The sequence below is a fragment of the Pithys albifrons genome, chromosome 9, assembly GCF_047495875.1.
Source record: "Pithys albifrons albifrons isolate INPA30051 chromosome 9, PitAlb_v1, whole genome shotgun sequence".
NCBI lineage: Eukaryota > Metazoa > Chordata > Aves > Passeriformes > Thamnophilidae > Pithys > Pithys albifrons.
The window spans coordinates 34,739,302-34,753,768 of NC_092466.1; the positions used below are offsets into that span (position 1 = coordinate 34,739,302).

The 14,467-nt window shown below is 64.6% G+C and overlaps 3 protein-coding genes across 13 annotated transcripts in view; 1 reads left to right on the plus strand and 2 right to left on the minus strand.

Moving 5' to 3' along the window:
- The first annotated feature begins 999 nt into the window (after window positions 1-999).
- Window positions 1,000-3,411, plus strand: TYSND1 (trypsin like peroxisomal matrix peptidase 1). The gene is made up of 4 exons (XM_071563629.1): window positions 1,000-2,001; window positions 2,437-2,570; window positions 2,658-2,843; window positions 2,944-3,411. Exons 1-4 carry the CDS (start codon window positions 1,013-1,015, stop codon window positions 3,153-3,155), a joined length of 1,521 nt encoding a protein of 506 aa, XP_071419730.1. The 5' UTR covers window positions 1,000-1,012; the 3' UTR covers window positions 3,156-3,411.
- Window positions 3,412-4,815: 1,404 nt separating this feature from the next.
- SPOCK2 (SPARC (osteonectin), cwcv and kazal like domains proteoglycan 2) lies at window positions 4,816-10,466 on the minus strand. The gene is made up of 11 exons (XM_071564408.1): window positions 10,142-10,466; window positions 7,971-7,979; window positions 7,715-7,760; window positions 7,317-7,431; window positions 7,105-7,207; window positions 6,915-7,023; window positions 6,719-6,838; window positions 6,415-6,633; window positions 5,765-5,827; window positions 5,493-5,630; window positions 4,816-5,399 (listed from the first exon to the last, which is right to left on the minus strand). Exons 1-11 carry the CDS (start codon window positions 10,355-10,357, stop codon window positions 5,254-5,256), a joined length of 1,284 nt encoding a protein of 427 aa, XP_071420509.1. The 5' UTR covers window positions 10,358-10,466; the 3' UTR covers window positions 4,816-5,253.
- Window positions 10,467-12,544: 2,078 nt separating this feature from the next.
- ASCC1 (activating signal cointegrator 1 complex subunit 1) overlaps window positions 12,545-14,467 on the minus strand; it is a 41,004-nt gene continuing 39,081 nt past the window's right edge. For all 11 annotated transcript variants that reach the window (XM_071564394.1, XM_071564393.1, XM_071564401.1 and 8 more), the window contains one exon: window positions 12,545-13,241. In XM_071564394.1, coding sequence (XP_071420495.1) covers window positions 13,125-13,241 — 117 coding nt within the window. In that variant the 3' untranslated portion in view covers window positions 12,545-13,124. The remainder of the gene's footprint in view (window positions 13,242-14,467) is intronic.

The following is a 14,467-nucleotide window of genomic DNA, read 5'->3' on the forward strand; positions in this document are numbered from 1 at the left end:
CTCAGGAACACAGTGGGAGTCTTGGGGTGTCCTGTGCAGGTCCAGGAGCTGGACTTGATGATCCTTGTGGGTCCCTTCCAACTCAGGATACTTTATTCTGTGACCTGCATGGTGCAGCCAGTGAGGGAAACTGAGGCAGGACAGAAAAGTCACCTACCTGTGGCTGGTGGCTCCAGGGGCTTTGCCCTGGTGTAACAACCCCTCACCGAGGCCCAGACCGCCAGGGAGGGGCTATGGAGGAGCTTCAGCGCCGGCTCCTGGTGCTTGAGGGGGATTTTTACCCTCCCGACGTGGTTCTGCCAGTCCTGGTACCTCTGTTGGTGCTGGAAGTGGGGGTTCGGTGCCGAGGGGGAGCACCCAGAGGAGATGCTGCCCTTGGGAAGGCCGGGAGCGGGTGTGGATGAGGGTGGTCCTGGGAGAAGTGGGGATCGAGGGCCAGTCCCGGGCTGGGGGTCACGGTGTTCCCCAGGGAAGCGGGGGCGGTGTCCCGGTGTTCCGTGGGAAGCGGGAATGGAGCAGGAGGGTTCCGGTGTTCCGTGGGAAGCGGGAATGGAGCAGGAGGGTCCCGGTGTTCCGTGGGAAGAGGGGATGGAAGGGCAGTCCCGGGCCGGGGGTCCCGGCATTCCTTAGGAAGCGGGGATCGAGGGCAGTCCCGGCGTTCCGTGGTGTGCGGGAATGGAGGGCAGTCCCGGGCCGGGGGTCCCGCACCCCCCTTAGAGCGTCCCGCGGGGGCGTGACCGCCACGTGCGCGCCGCGCCGCAGCCAATGGGGATGGTGCGGAGCGGTGCGAGGGCGGTGCCCGGCGTTGCCGCAGCCAATGGGGATGGCGCGGGGCGGGGCGGGGGGGCGATGCCCAGCGGTGCGGAGGGCGGTGCGGGGGCGGTGCGGGCCATGTCGCAGCCAATGGGGATGGCGCGGGGCGGTGCCGCAGCCAATGGGGATGGCGCGGGGCGGTGCCGCAGCCAATGGAGATGGCGCTGGGCGGTGCGGGGGCGGTGCCGGCGGTGCCGGGATGGCGGCGGAGGTCCCGCAGTGCTGCGCCGTGCGGGTTCGCGGCCCCGACCCCGGGCCCGGCCCGGGCGGGTGCAGCGGGATCGTGCTGAGCCTCCGCCCCGCACTCGTGCTCTGCCCCGCCGCGCCCTTCGCCCCGTTCCTGCGCGCCGGCCCCGCCGCCTGGTGCGGTTCGTGCCCGCTGCCGCCCGGCGCGCTCCGGCCGTGCCCGCGGCCCCGCGTGCTGCTGTGCGGGGCGGAGCGCGGCGCGGTGCGGGAGCTCGGGGCGCGCCTGGTCGCGCTGGTGCCGTGCGAGGCGTTCCGGAGGGCGCTGGAGCGCGGGTTCGGCCGGGCGGAGCGGTGGCGCTTCGGGGCGGCGGAGGAGGAGGCGGAGGCGGCCGGGGCGGACCCGCGGGCTCTGCCCTGGTTCGCCTGGCTGCGGGTGCCCGCGCTGGACGCGCCCGGCGGGGGGTGGGCGCTGCGGGCCAGCGCGGGCTGCCTGCGCAAGGGGCAGGCGCTGCTGGCCTGCGGGACCCCCTTCGGAGACCTGTGCCCCGAGCTGTTCCTCAACACGCTGAGCCGCGGCGTGGTCAGCAACCTGGCGGGCGAGGAGAACGCGCTGGTGCTCACCGATGCCCGCTGCCTGCCCGGCACCGAGGGCGGCGCCGCCTTCCTGCCCTCCCCCGACGGGCCGCGCCTGGTGGCCGCGATCGCCGCGTCGCTGTGCTGGAAGGGCGCCGAGTGGGTCGGGCTCACGCTGCTCTGCTCGCTCGCCGCCATCCTGCGCAGCAGCGCCGCGGTGCTGGGCGTGGCCGTGCCGCCCCTGCCCGCATGGGTGGCCGCGGTGCCGGCGGGCGGCGGGCACGACCCGCTGGGCTGGACGGCGCTGGTGGAGTGCGGGGCCACCTGGGGCTCCGGGGTGCTGCTGGCGCCGAGGATGCTCCTCACCTGCCGGCACGTGGTGGCGGCTGGAGCCCCGCTCCATGTGACACCGGCAGCTGGCCCCGGACGGTGAGTCCCTCGCCTTGTCCCCACTCGCCCCGTCCTGTGTGCCCCTCGCCGTGACATCTTTCCAAGCTGTGACATCTCCCCTCCCTCCCGCCGTGACATCTCCCCCCCCCGCCTCGGCATCTCCTCCCCCTGCCGTGACATCGCTCCCCTCACCGTGACATCTTCCCCCGATATGACATCTCCCTCCCGCGCCATGACATCCCCCCCGCCGTGACATCCCCCACCCCCCCGCCGTGACATCTCCCCCCCGCCGTGACATCCCCCCCGCCGTGACATCCCCCCCCCACCGTGACATCCCCCCACCCCCCCGCCGTGACATCTCCCCCCCGCGCCGTAACATCCCCCCCCGCCGTGACATCCTCCCCCCGCCGTGACATCTCTCCCCGCGCCGCGACATCTCCCCCCGCAGTGACATCTCTCTTACCATGTCCCCAGGGATGTCGCAGCCCTCAGGGGACGCGTGGTGTTTGCCACCGAGGAGTCGTCGCCCTTTGACGTGGCCGTGGTGGAGCTGGAGAAGAACGTGCCGGGTTTCCTCCCGCCGTGCCTGGCGAACACCTTCCTGCCAGGTGAGCCCCGCGGGGGACACGGGGTGGTGGAGCGGTGGGGACGTCACCTCCTGTGCACCCACCTCCTGCCTTACCATTCCCCCGCAGGAGAAGAGGTGACCGTGGTGGGTTTCGGGGCGCTGGGCCGGGCATGCGGCCCCTCGGTGACAGCGGGGATCCTCTCGGCCGTGGTGGCAGCAGAGGGACACCCTGTCATGCTGCAGACCACCTGCGCCGTGCACGGGGGCTCCAGCGGCGGCCCCCTCATCTCCTCCCGCACCGGCTGCCTCCTGGGTAAGATGGGGCTGCCCCGTGGGTGGGGTGGGGACGGGGACCCCCACGGGTGCACCCCGGATGGACCCGGTGATGTGGGCATCACCCCTCTCCCCACCAGGGATCGTGGCCAGCAACACCCGGGACACCAGTGTGGGGGCCACCTACCCCCACCTCAACTTCTGCATCCCCATCACGGTCCTGCAGCCCCTCGTCGTGCGGTACCGCCGCACCCGCGACCCCGACGCCTTTGCCGGGCTCAACCGCGCGGCCCGGGGGGTGCGGGCAGCCTGGCGGCTCCAGCAGCAACCAGGACCCCCCAGCAAGCTCTGACCCCCTCCTGGGGGCCTTGGGACAAGGACCGAGGGACCAGAGACCAAGGTGCCAGGGATGGAGCTGCCATGGCCCCTCTTTGGCCCTGGGGGTGTGGGGCCCGAGTGCCTGGACCCCGTGGAGCCGGTGGAGAGTGGACACTCTGGGGCAGGGGACACCACACAGTGCCTTTGCCAGCTGCTGACAGCCCCAAACTGGGGAGATTTGGGGTTGGTGTTCTAGTTTCTCCCTGGAGCCATAAATGCTGTGAGTTGAGGCCCTGGTGTCCTGTGGTGCTGAGCGGCTGTGGGGGGCAGGGATGGAGGTCCTGGCTGAGGTGTGGGTTGGATTTTGGGAGGGAACAGTCCTGTAAGGGATGTTCTGAGTCAGGGGTAGGAGTGGGTCAGGGTCTTAAGAGGTTGGGGTCCAGGATGGGGAGGAAGGGCAGTTTTGAGTCCTGCTATGGCTCAGGACCCCATTGGGGTGGATTAGTTTGGAGCCTGAAGTCCTGCAGAGGTGTGGTGGGGGCATATTGAGAGATGGGATGAAGTTCAACAAGGCCAAGTGCAGGTCCTGCCCTTTGGCCACCCCAACCCCCTGCAGCACTCCAGGCTGGGCACAGAGTGGCTGGAGAGCAGCCAGGCAGAGGGACCTGGGGGGACTGAGGGACAGGAAGCTCAACAGGAGCCAACAGTGTGCCCAGGTGGCCAAGAAGGCCAATGGGATCCTGGCCTGGATCCAAACTAGCGTGGCCAGCAGGCCCAGGGCAGTGACCCTTCCCCTGGACTCTGTGTTGGGGAGGCCACACCTTGAGTGTTGTGTTCAGTTCTGGGCCCCTCAGTTGAGGAAAGAGATTGAGGGGCTGGAGCGGGGCCAGAGAAGAGCAACGAGGCTGGAGAAGGGACTGGAGCACAAGTGCTGTGGGGAGAGGCTGAGGGAGCTGGGAGTGTTTAGCCTGGAGAAGAGGAGGCTCAGAGGTGACCTCAGCACTGTCTGGAACTGCCTGAAGGGAAGTTCTGGCCAGGTGGGGGTTGGTCTCTTCTCCCAGGCACTCAGCAATAGGACAAGGGGGCACGATGGGCTCAAGCTCTGCCAGGGGAAATTGAAGTTGGAGAGCAGAAAAAACTTCTTTGCAGAGAGAGTGCTCAGGCATTGGAATGGGCTGCCCAGAGAGGGGGTGGGTTCCCCATCCCTGGAGGTTTTTCAGCTGAGCTTGGCTGTGGCACTGAGTGCCATGATCTGGTAAAGGGACTGGAGTTGGACCAAGGGTTGAACTTGATGATCTTGGAGGTCTTTTCCAACCCAATCCATTCTATCATTCTATGATTCTGTATCCTTGGGGTCCTGGAGAAAGTCAGGAGCTGGAGTGGGGGCACATCATCCTTGGGGTCCTGAAGAGGGTCAGGAGCTGGGGTAGGGACCTATCCCTGGGGAGGGAGGTCAGTTCCAGCCCCCTGTCAGCAGAGTGCAGGGTCCAAACTCAGGGCACTGGGAGGGCATCACTCCCACCCCTACTCATTCCCGCCCCCACCAGCAGTGGCCCCTCACGGGGTGGGCACATTACCACCACCATCACCTCCCCAGAACCCCCTGCAGTGCCAGGAGGTGCAGGTGGGGCACAGGGGTTGCAGATGGGGCTCGGGGGGTGCAGATGGGGCTTGGGAGGAATGGCTGGCAAGTGTTTGACACAGCACGGGGTATTTATTTCACAGCCGCTACACAACGCCGGGGGCCGGGGCAGCCACGCAAGCACAACATGGAGGGGGATGCAGGGAGGAAGGGGGGGAAGCTTCTCTATAGGGTTTTTTTGTTGTTTGGGTTTTTTTTTCCTTTTTTCCCACTTTTATTAGCGCCGTTTGCCCGGTTGAAGACCACGCAGCAGCACACTAGGCCTACAAGGCTCTACCCCCCCCAAAAAAAGCTCAAATTCGCACAAGCGCGGCCCCCCCCGCCCCGCTCGCCCCCTCCCCGGGCGAGCACCCTGACACCCCGCCCCACACGGGGCCGGGGAGGGGGGGATGCACCCACCCCACGCCACCCCGGCAGCGGGGGGCTCACGCAGACCCCCAGCTGGGGGGCTGCCTCCCGGCCGTGCCGCCCACCGGGCTCTCCTGCTCCTCTACCAGATGTAGCCGCCGTCGTCGCCCTCTCCCGCTTCGCCCTCTTCTTCCTCGCCTTCCTCGCCCGCCTCCTCCGGCTCCTTCTCCTCCTCGTCCTCCCAGCCCACGCTGCTCCCGAAGTCACCCGAAAACCCCGTGGCTTCGTCTGGAAAGGGGAGAGGGCAAGGGGCAGAGGCTCAGGGGGGAGCGCCGGGGCCGCAGACCCCTCCCCGGGCGGGGGGCTCCCCCCGGCTCTCACCGCAGTCGGGGCTGCCGTGCCCGCGGGTGCCCGTCAGCTCAGCCCCGTGCTGGTCCACGCACCAGCACTCACCGCCGCCCGGCTCGCACTGTGCCCGCCGGTAGTACCCGTCCTCATCGCAGCTGGGGATGAAGGTGCCTGCGGGCAAGCAACGCCCCCCACCCCCCCAAACACCGTGCAGTGCCAGAGCCCCCCGCGGAGCTCCCCGTCCCTGTCACAGCCCGGCTCTGGGGGGCAGCGCTGGGGAAAGGGCCCTGGGGTGCTCCACTCACCCGGCTTTTTTTTGGTGGCTTCTTGGATCTGAATCTTCTCCAGCTCCCTGAGGCAGGGCGGCTCTGCAGCACCCCCCCACACCACTCTTAGGGTGGGTGTGGGGGCCCCCCATGGCAGGCATCCCCTCACCCCATGGCATCCATCCCCTTGATGTGCATCCCCCTCAGTTCCACAGTGTGCATCCCACCCAACCCATGGATTACATCCCCCCCAGACCCCACAGTGTGCATCCCCCATGGTGTGGATCCCCTTTAACTCATGATGTGCTTCCCCATGACCCACAGAGTTCACAGGCTCTATCCCTCAGTGTGTAACTCCCCCATTCCCACAGATTCCCCCTGACTCCATGATATACGTCCCCCCTCAACCCCACTCCCACAGCACAGTTTCTCATGAGCCCACGATGTATGTACATTCCCCCAGCCCCACAGCACGGATTCCCCATGACCCCTTGATGACCCCAATCCCACAGCATGGATTCCACCTTTTCCCATGGTGTACATGCCCCACCCCAGCCCCACGTCAGATTCCACATTATCCCACGGTGTGCATCCCCCATCACACGGACCCCCCAGCCCCATGGAGTGCATCCTCCCGACCCCACAGTGCCACCCCCGTCCCCGCAGCGCTGTGTCCCCCCGGGACGCACTTTCCCTCCAGAAGCAGAGGCACCACTCGGGGGCGGAGACGCGGCCGTCCCTGGAGGTGTCGCAGGAGTTGAAGAAGGCGCGGATGCACACCTCGTACTTGTCCAGATTGATGGCGGCCAGCTCGGCCGCCTCCAGGAACAGATCCCCGCTCGTGTCCAGCCGGGCGAACATCCACCCCACCGCCTCCTTGCAGGCGGCCGCCACGCTCCTCTCCAGCGCTGCAGGGTGGGATGATGCCCGTGGCTGCCCGGTCCCCCCCGGGAGAGCCCCCCACGTGCCCCCCTGCGCGGCAGGGACCCGTACCGCTGGTGGGGCTGGCAGGGAGCCCACCGGAGCCGTTCTGCTTGGCGTTCTCCCGCAGGAGCTGGAACCAGTCGCGCAGGCGGTCGCCCAGGTCGGCCAGATCCTGCCCGGTGCACAGGTCTGGGGGTCCCAGGGAGGCAGTGTCAGGCTGGGCAGAGCTTGAGGACGCCCCCCCGGTGCCCCTCATCCCGCTCACCTTGTTTGCCGTCGCTGGCCGGGCTGTGAGGGGTCGGGCAGGGGCACTGCCCCTCACACCGGACCGTCAGCTGCTTGCTGGCCAGGCACGCCTGCTGCTCCAGCTTGCACTGCGGGGCGGCAGCGGGACCTCAGTGAGGGGGGCACGGGGCACAGCGTCGCCCTCCCCGCGGCGGTGCCACTGTCCTTACCGCCGAGCTGTAGGTGTGGCCGTCGGAGCCGCAGACGGCGGCCAGCGGGGCGGCGTGGCAGGGCTTGCAGCCTCCGTGCGCCTTGGGGCTCAGCGGCTTGATCCTGCCCAGGGCAAGAGGACGGGGGGGTGGGGGGGAACGGTGCCGAGCCCCCATCCCGGCCCCCCAACCCTCCCACTGCCGGCCCGGCCCCGGCCCTGCTGCCCTCCTACCTGTGCTCCAGCTTCTTGCGGCTGATGCACATGGCGCGCTGGTAGCCCTGCGCCACACACACCTTGTGCCGGCTGCACTTCACCTTCTGGCAGGGGTCCTTGGTGGTGTCCAGGGCTGGGGGGGCAGAGAGGGGTCGGGGCAGGCGGAAGGGCAGGCGGGGACCCCTCTAGGGAGCGCCGGCAGCGCTGGCTACCAGCCGGCCCGGCACAAAGCGCCATTCAGGCTGCAGCTGGGCAGCCGCCTCGGCACCAGCTGCTGCTTCCCGGCACGCACCGGCCCTGCCACGGCTCCGGCCGGAAGGGAAAAGCCCGAGGAGTGCGGGCAGAAAGCGTGACCCCTGCCATACTGGCTGGCACCGAGCCCGCCGTGCCTCATCCCAAACCCATCCCAGCGGTACCTTCATCCCCGGGCTGGTTGTCCTCCCAGCTCTTGATGTAGTCATCCTGCCAATTGGGGAGAGCCTGGATGAGTGCACGAGGGGTGACACTGGGCCAGGGGTGACACCGCCCCACTCGGGACCACCAGCCCAGCGAGACTCCCCCTGCACACACCCCACGGGCATCCCCACACCGGGAGGGCAGCAAGCAGGGGTGGGGAGCAGCTTCCCCCCAAAACACGGGGTGCCACTCACTCAGCGGCCCCTCGAGGCTCACCTCCACCTCCTGGCAGCACGGCATCGAGAGACGGCCCGGCCGACACCGAGAAAAGAGAGAGGGACATACCCACCGTCAGCCCTGGGGCAGCCCAAAGCTCCCCCTCCCGGCCCCAGCCCACAGTGACAGTCACCCTGTGCCACTGGGGCACCCCAACCTTACGGTGCCCACAGCTCTGGTCACAGGCCCTGGATATCACTGGCACCGACCACCAATGTGCTCCCCCATCTCTGGCTTCAGACCTTTAATACTGGAGAGCCTTTATGGGGAACAAAGCCTTCCCCCATCAGCCAGCAGGGGAAGGCAGGGAACAGGGATTGGGTGGAGGAAGCCCCTGGGAGCCCAGCAAGGCCCTGGCAGGATCCCCATGGTGCTGCTACCCTGGATTTTCAATAGCAAGCCCAGAAGGAGTAGGCCAAGATGGATGTCACTCTCCCGGGAATGCTGCTCTCCCGGGACCCTAAAGGCATGCCGGGGGTGGGAGGGAGCAGCGGGACTCACACCCTCCCGGCAGCGGCATCTCTTGCCCCACGGGATGCTCCGGGGTAGGCTTTGTGACAAGGCAGGAGCATCCGTGCCGCCCCGGAGAGAGCGGGCGGGGTAGGGATGGCAGCTGGAAGCAGAGGCACGGGAGGCAGCTCCGGAGGGGATGTGCCTCTCCGGCGCGGCGGTGTTTGCACCGCAATCGATACCGCGTTCCCGTGCCGTGATTAGTAACGCTGCGGCGCCCGGCGGCTCCCTGCGGCCGCCGGCCTCATCCCGGTGCTTCCCCCCACCGGTGCTGCTCAGCCGAAAACCCCACAAATCCATGGATTTGCTCATTAATCCACGCTAACCACTGGCAGGGCTGAAGCCCCCCCAGCCTGGCAGCCCTGGCACAGCCGGGTGGGCCCCACGTGTGCTGCCAACGCCCACAGATGGGGGTCCCTTGGCCTTGAGTTCCCCCGGGGATGCTCATTTCCATGGAGGCACGTCCACACGTGCTCCCCTCGGGCATCCGCAGCCATCCGAGGTCCCAGGTGCCCAGCGCCGGCGTTGGCCAGCGGGTGTGTTGCTGGCAGGGGTCTCCAGAGAGGCATTTACCCCCTCCCTTGCACCCTCACCCGTGCTCTGCGCCCCTAAACTGGTTGATTCGGGGGGTGGTGCCCCCTGCCTCGCAGTGGGCACATCTCCCTTGCTGCCATCCATCCATCGCATCCTTGCTGCCAAGGTGAACCCGAGTGCGCATCTGAACAAAGACCGGAGGGGCTGGCTCTGGGTAGGGGGCGGCTCGGGGTGTGCCCGCTCCCCACTCGGCTGCTGCAGGTGCCCTGGGCCCCCCCACGATGGAGCTGCAGCACCATGTCCCCTCCCCGGGGACACGAGCTGGGGGTGTAAAATGAGCCCAGGCAAAATTCCCGACTGCCCCATAAAATTAAACGCCGCTGAGACTGTTCAGCAAGGGCTGCGTAGCAGCAAGGGGGGACAGGATGCTGAGCCCGGTGTGTGCCAGGTATGCCAGCGCTGCTCCGGCAGTGCCTGCATCCTCATCCTCCCTGCCTCGCGTCCCCGCCATCCCCAGGGATCACCACCCGCGGAGGCAGGGCCGGCCCCGGCTGCGGCACCGCGAGGGACTCGGGGGACATCCCGCAGGTCTGGGGGAGTGGGGTCCGGGACGACGCTTGTGCCCTGACCTGAGCAGAGCTGTCACCGAGGGGCTGAGGCCACGGCGCAGCACCCCCGTGCTGCCCGCAAAGGGCAGGCGGGGCCTGCCTGCACCCCGATGTGGGGCACGGGGAGAGGCTGCAGGGGACACCAATCTCCGCACCCCGGAGAGAGTCGCTTTGGCATCAAGCCCTGGTCACGGTGGCTTTGGCATCAGCCCCGCAGCTTTAGCGATGGGCAGGGAGGCGTCGGCGCTGCCGGAGTCGGGGAGCATCCCCCGGGTACCGGAGCCGTGGAGCATCCCCCGGGTACAGGGGCCGGCAGCCGCCCACGGCCGCGGCGGGATGCGGACAGCGCCGGGATGTGGGGCATCCCCGGCCGCCCGCGGTGGGGCCGGGGCCGGGGCCGGGGCCGGGGAGGGTCGCGCTGCGGCAGTCGCAGCGGCGGGGCGGGGAGTGCGGGGAGGGGGCTCCCGGTGCCCGGCGGCGCGTCCCGTCCCCCCCGCCCCGCTGCCGGCGCGGACTCACGTCTCGAAAGCGGTTCCAGTGCTTGATCCTGCCGCCGTACTGGGAGATGGAGGAGAGCCACTGCTCGTCCTCCATGAAATTGCCGGGGCTCTCCCCCGCCGCGGCGGGCCCGGGGCCGGTGGCGGGGCCGGCGGCGGGGCCGGGGCCGGCGGCAGCGGCGGGCAGGAGCAGGGCCAGCAGGGCCAGCAGGGCGCGGCGCCCGCCGCAGCCCCGCATGCTGCCGCAGCGCCGGGGGGAGCGGGCGCGGTGCGGAGCGGTGCGGAGCGGTGCGGTGCGCACGGGGAGGCGCCGCCGGCGAGTGCGGCCGCGGGGCGGCACCGGGCGGCACCGGCGGGAGGGCCGGGGCGGGGCCTCCGCCGCGCCCGCCGCACCTGCGCGGCGGCACCGGGGCGGGGGAGCGCGGCACCGCACGGCACGGCCGCAGCACCGGTCCCGCTCCGGTACCCATCCCGCAGCCCCGGCCCCGCCCTGTCCTCATCCCGCATCACGGGTCCCTACCCAGTCCCCATCCCGCGTCCACCACCCGGCATCCCGCATCCCTTGCCACACCCCCATCCTAAAGTCTTCGTCTGCACCCCTCATCCCGCATCACGGGTCCCTACCCAGTCCCCATCCCGCATCCCTTGCCACACCCCCATCCTAAAGTCTTGGTCCCGCACCCCTCATCCTGCATCACTGATCCCTAGTGTCCCCATCCTGCATCCTCCACTCTGCATCCGCTGCCACACCCCCATCCCACATCCCCTATCCTGCATCCCTCGTTCCTATCCAGTTTCCGTCCCACATCTCCCATCCTGCATCACCTGTCACAGTCCCATCCTGCACACCTCATTGCAATCCCTGCTCCCTGCCATGTCCCCATCCTGCATCCCCATCCAACATCCTGCCACACCCCTATCCTGCATCCCCCAGCCACACCACTTCTCCATCCTACATCCCTGTTCCCTACCCAGCCCCATCCTGCATCTCACATCCTGCAATAGCTGCCATAACCCCTTCCTGCACCCCTCATCCCTGGTCCCTACCATGTCCCCAGCCCTTCCACATGTCCATCCTGCATCTCTCATCCTGCATTCCCAGCCCCTACTGCACCCCTTTCCCACACCCCGTGTCCCTGCCATGTCCCCATCCTTCATCCTCTGCCCCTGCCATGTCTCCACCCCACACTCCGCATCCTCCAACCCCTCTCCCTGTGATGCCCACCCTGCAATCCCCATCCCAGCACAGTATTTTGGGGCTCTGGGGAAGGCTCCCACCCCTATCCCAAGATTTTGCTTTTGGATTTTCCCATCCTCTCGGCAGGGGGAAAGCAGAGTGGGCAACAAGTGACAACTCACACTGGCTGCAGCTCCTTCACAGCTGCAGCCAGCGATCTCCCAGCACACATCCAGCTTTTTTTTCCTGCCAGGACCTCAGGATGGAGGCAAAACTGTTCTCCAAGGGGATCAGGCAAGGTGTCAGTTTTTAAGTGCACACAATTTGCTGGAACAATTATCATTAAAACACATCTGCACAAGTGGGAAGAGGAAGACCACACTCCCACCAGCCATTCTGTGTCCAAAGTCCATGTTCACCTCAACTTCTTGGTGAGTTGTTAAAATCCCATCAGGCAGAAGCTTCCTGAGGTGCATTCCCTGTTTCCTGACGTCTCTGAGAGCAGCTCCCAGCTCTGCTCCATGAGATTTGCCAAGCACCTCTTCAGGCTGGCGGGAAGATGACAGCATCTGGTGTGAAGTGCTCTCAGCACCTCCCTGTGTCGGGCTGCGAGTGCTGGTGCGAGGGAGCGGCTTGGAAGGCAGCTTTGGGAGAGCACCACGGTGCCCAGCTCCAAGGAAAAGGAGACATAAAGCCCAAGGGCACCAGGCAAAAGCATGGATGACTTGATTTCCTGGCAGGCAGGCTTGGTCTCAGAACACAAATGGTGACATGTCTGGGGGAAAAGAGGAAAGCCATCCCAGATCCTGACTGCCTCCCACTGCTGGTTGTGTGTGGCCACACAGCCAGCTCGCTCTGGAGGGAGGACATGCAAAGAAGACCTCCCAAAAAATCCATGTGGGTGCTGCTGGAGGGGTTCTACCCCCAGGTGAGACACTCTCCACCTTGATGACAGCGTGATTCCACATCTATGGAAGCAACCAGGAATGGGCAGCTCCACCTGTTTTGTTACAAAACACTCCAACAGCAGCATCTTCTATTTTTCAAAAGGTTCATCCTTGGGAGACTTGAAAGCCTGTGTCACTATTTCTAGCAAATGTGGAGATTTACAGGAAAAAACAACGTTGTCTTGAGATCTCTGAAGGATTCACAATGGAATCAAAGAGCCTGGTGCTGCTTTTAACAGAGAAACCACCTACAAGGCGTATGTTTTTTGACACGCTCCAGAACGGTCACTGGGAAGAGCTCTCACCATCAATGCTTTTTTATTATCATAGTTGTGTGCTGGAATTTTAATTACAGAAACTATCCTTGCAACAGGAGATAAACACTTTGCTTCTGAAGGCAATTAATTTATTTGGAGATCTACATCACACAGGCATCACACTGCTGGAGATCCAAGCAATGCCTGACCTCACTATCGTTAGATTGTGTTCCGGGAAGCTCTCCTGGATTTTAAATACTTATTTTAAGAACAAACTTCCTTCTTCTGAAATAAAGCCATGTTTAAACATCGGCGATGCCCCCAAAGCCACACAGTTCTAGTTGTTTTCTTGGAAAACAAACAGGCAACAGACACCAAACAGGCAACTCTGTGACATGTTGGTTGCCAATGGGGAAAGGAGGAGGAAGGCCCCACGACCCCCAAAAGGGAGGGTGGGCAATACATATAGGAAAAGCTACAGGGAAATGCCATGGCTCCCATGTGAGGCATCCCTGCTTGGAGTTGCCAGGTTCCCATCCAAGGTTTGTGTCCTCTAGAAACATTCCACCAAGGAATTGTGTGCCTTTGAGCACAGGGAGGACCCGCTCCCACTGTGTTGCTGCTTCAGGAGAAGAACAGCTGCCCAGACGTGGCGTAGTAGCCAGAGGTGTCCGAGGAGAACCTTTGGGAAAGACGCACCGAGTCCAGCTGCACCTCTCCGAAGTAGAAGTTCTCAAAGAGCTGAAAGAGAGCAGAGAAACCATTTGAGGGGCACCTGAAGAAACACAGCCTGCAGCTGGTCCAGGCTCTCTCACAGGAGCTGGCCTTGCCAAAAGCCTCTGCTCACAATTTGTTTTGGCTTTAATGAAACTATTCTTTACATCATGTTTCCCCCTAAATACTGAGCTTTAACTCTTTGTATCTACAGCAGCAGCTGCTCAAACCCCCTCAGCTTTGCTGACTGGCACTGAGGGAGCCTGGGGAGGCTTTCCCTGCCCAGGAGGCCACCACCCCCGGGTGGCTCTCGAGGTCACAGGCTCTGTCTGCAGCAGCAAGGATTGAAGCCAGGAGGTTTCTACCAATCCAGGCCACAGGACGTCCGACTTAGCAGTTACAGCTCAGTCCTGATTCAAACTAGCAGGCTGGAGGCACAAGGCTCCCCATGCCAGCACTGACCTCGCTTTGTTCAACAAATCCATCTTTGTTCCGCAACGACTTGAGTGCAAATTAAGGAAAGGGAGCCAACTCCAGCACCCGGGGGCTGTGCCTCTGCCCACGAATCCAAGCTATGAAGCAGACCCAAAAAAACGACATCACAATTTCTTGCACCACGTTATTGCTGGAAAGGCATCGTGTCCAAGCGTAAAGTGCTCCTCCCGCTCCATTAAGATGCAGGAAATTGCTCTACCTGGAAACATCAGCTGTGCCTCAGGAAAAGCTGCTCAGTGGAGATGCTAATTTTGAAACTCTGCTGAACTGGAGCGCTGTGAGTCACCGAGGGCCTGAGCAGTGACATGTCCCCACCTCGGAGATGTCCAGAATGTCCACTCCATCTGTCTCCTATTGAATTTTCTCTCTGTCCCTGCAGGTGTGGGCTCCACACAGTCCCACAGCCCTTCCTGCCACTGCAGAAGGCACGAAGGAAAGCCAGCACGTTAATCCTCCTGGAGCCAATGGTGCATCAATTCCTCCATACAGGGAATGACTGAAATCCCAAATACCTACTTAGCATCTGAAAGGCTGCACTTCACCTCCTCCAAAGAGGCATTTGGCTCAGCCTGGCACTGATTTGGGCACAACTGCTCTTTTGTTGGTTCTCCCAAGGGTATTCTATTTTTCAAATACCCTTTTTTTTCCACAAGGAGACCAGCTAGATTTCTTTCAGGACAATTCCTGGGTTTGTGTCACTCCTCTGGAAAGAAAAAGGGCCTCAGGGAAAGTGATTCCCTGCCCATCTGTGGGGCAGA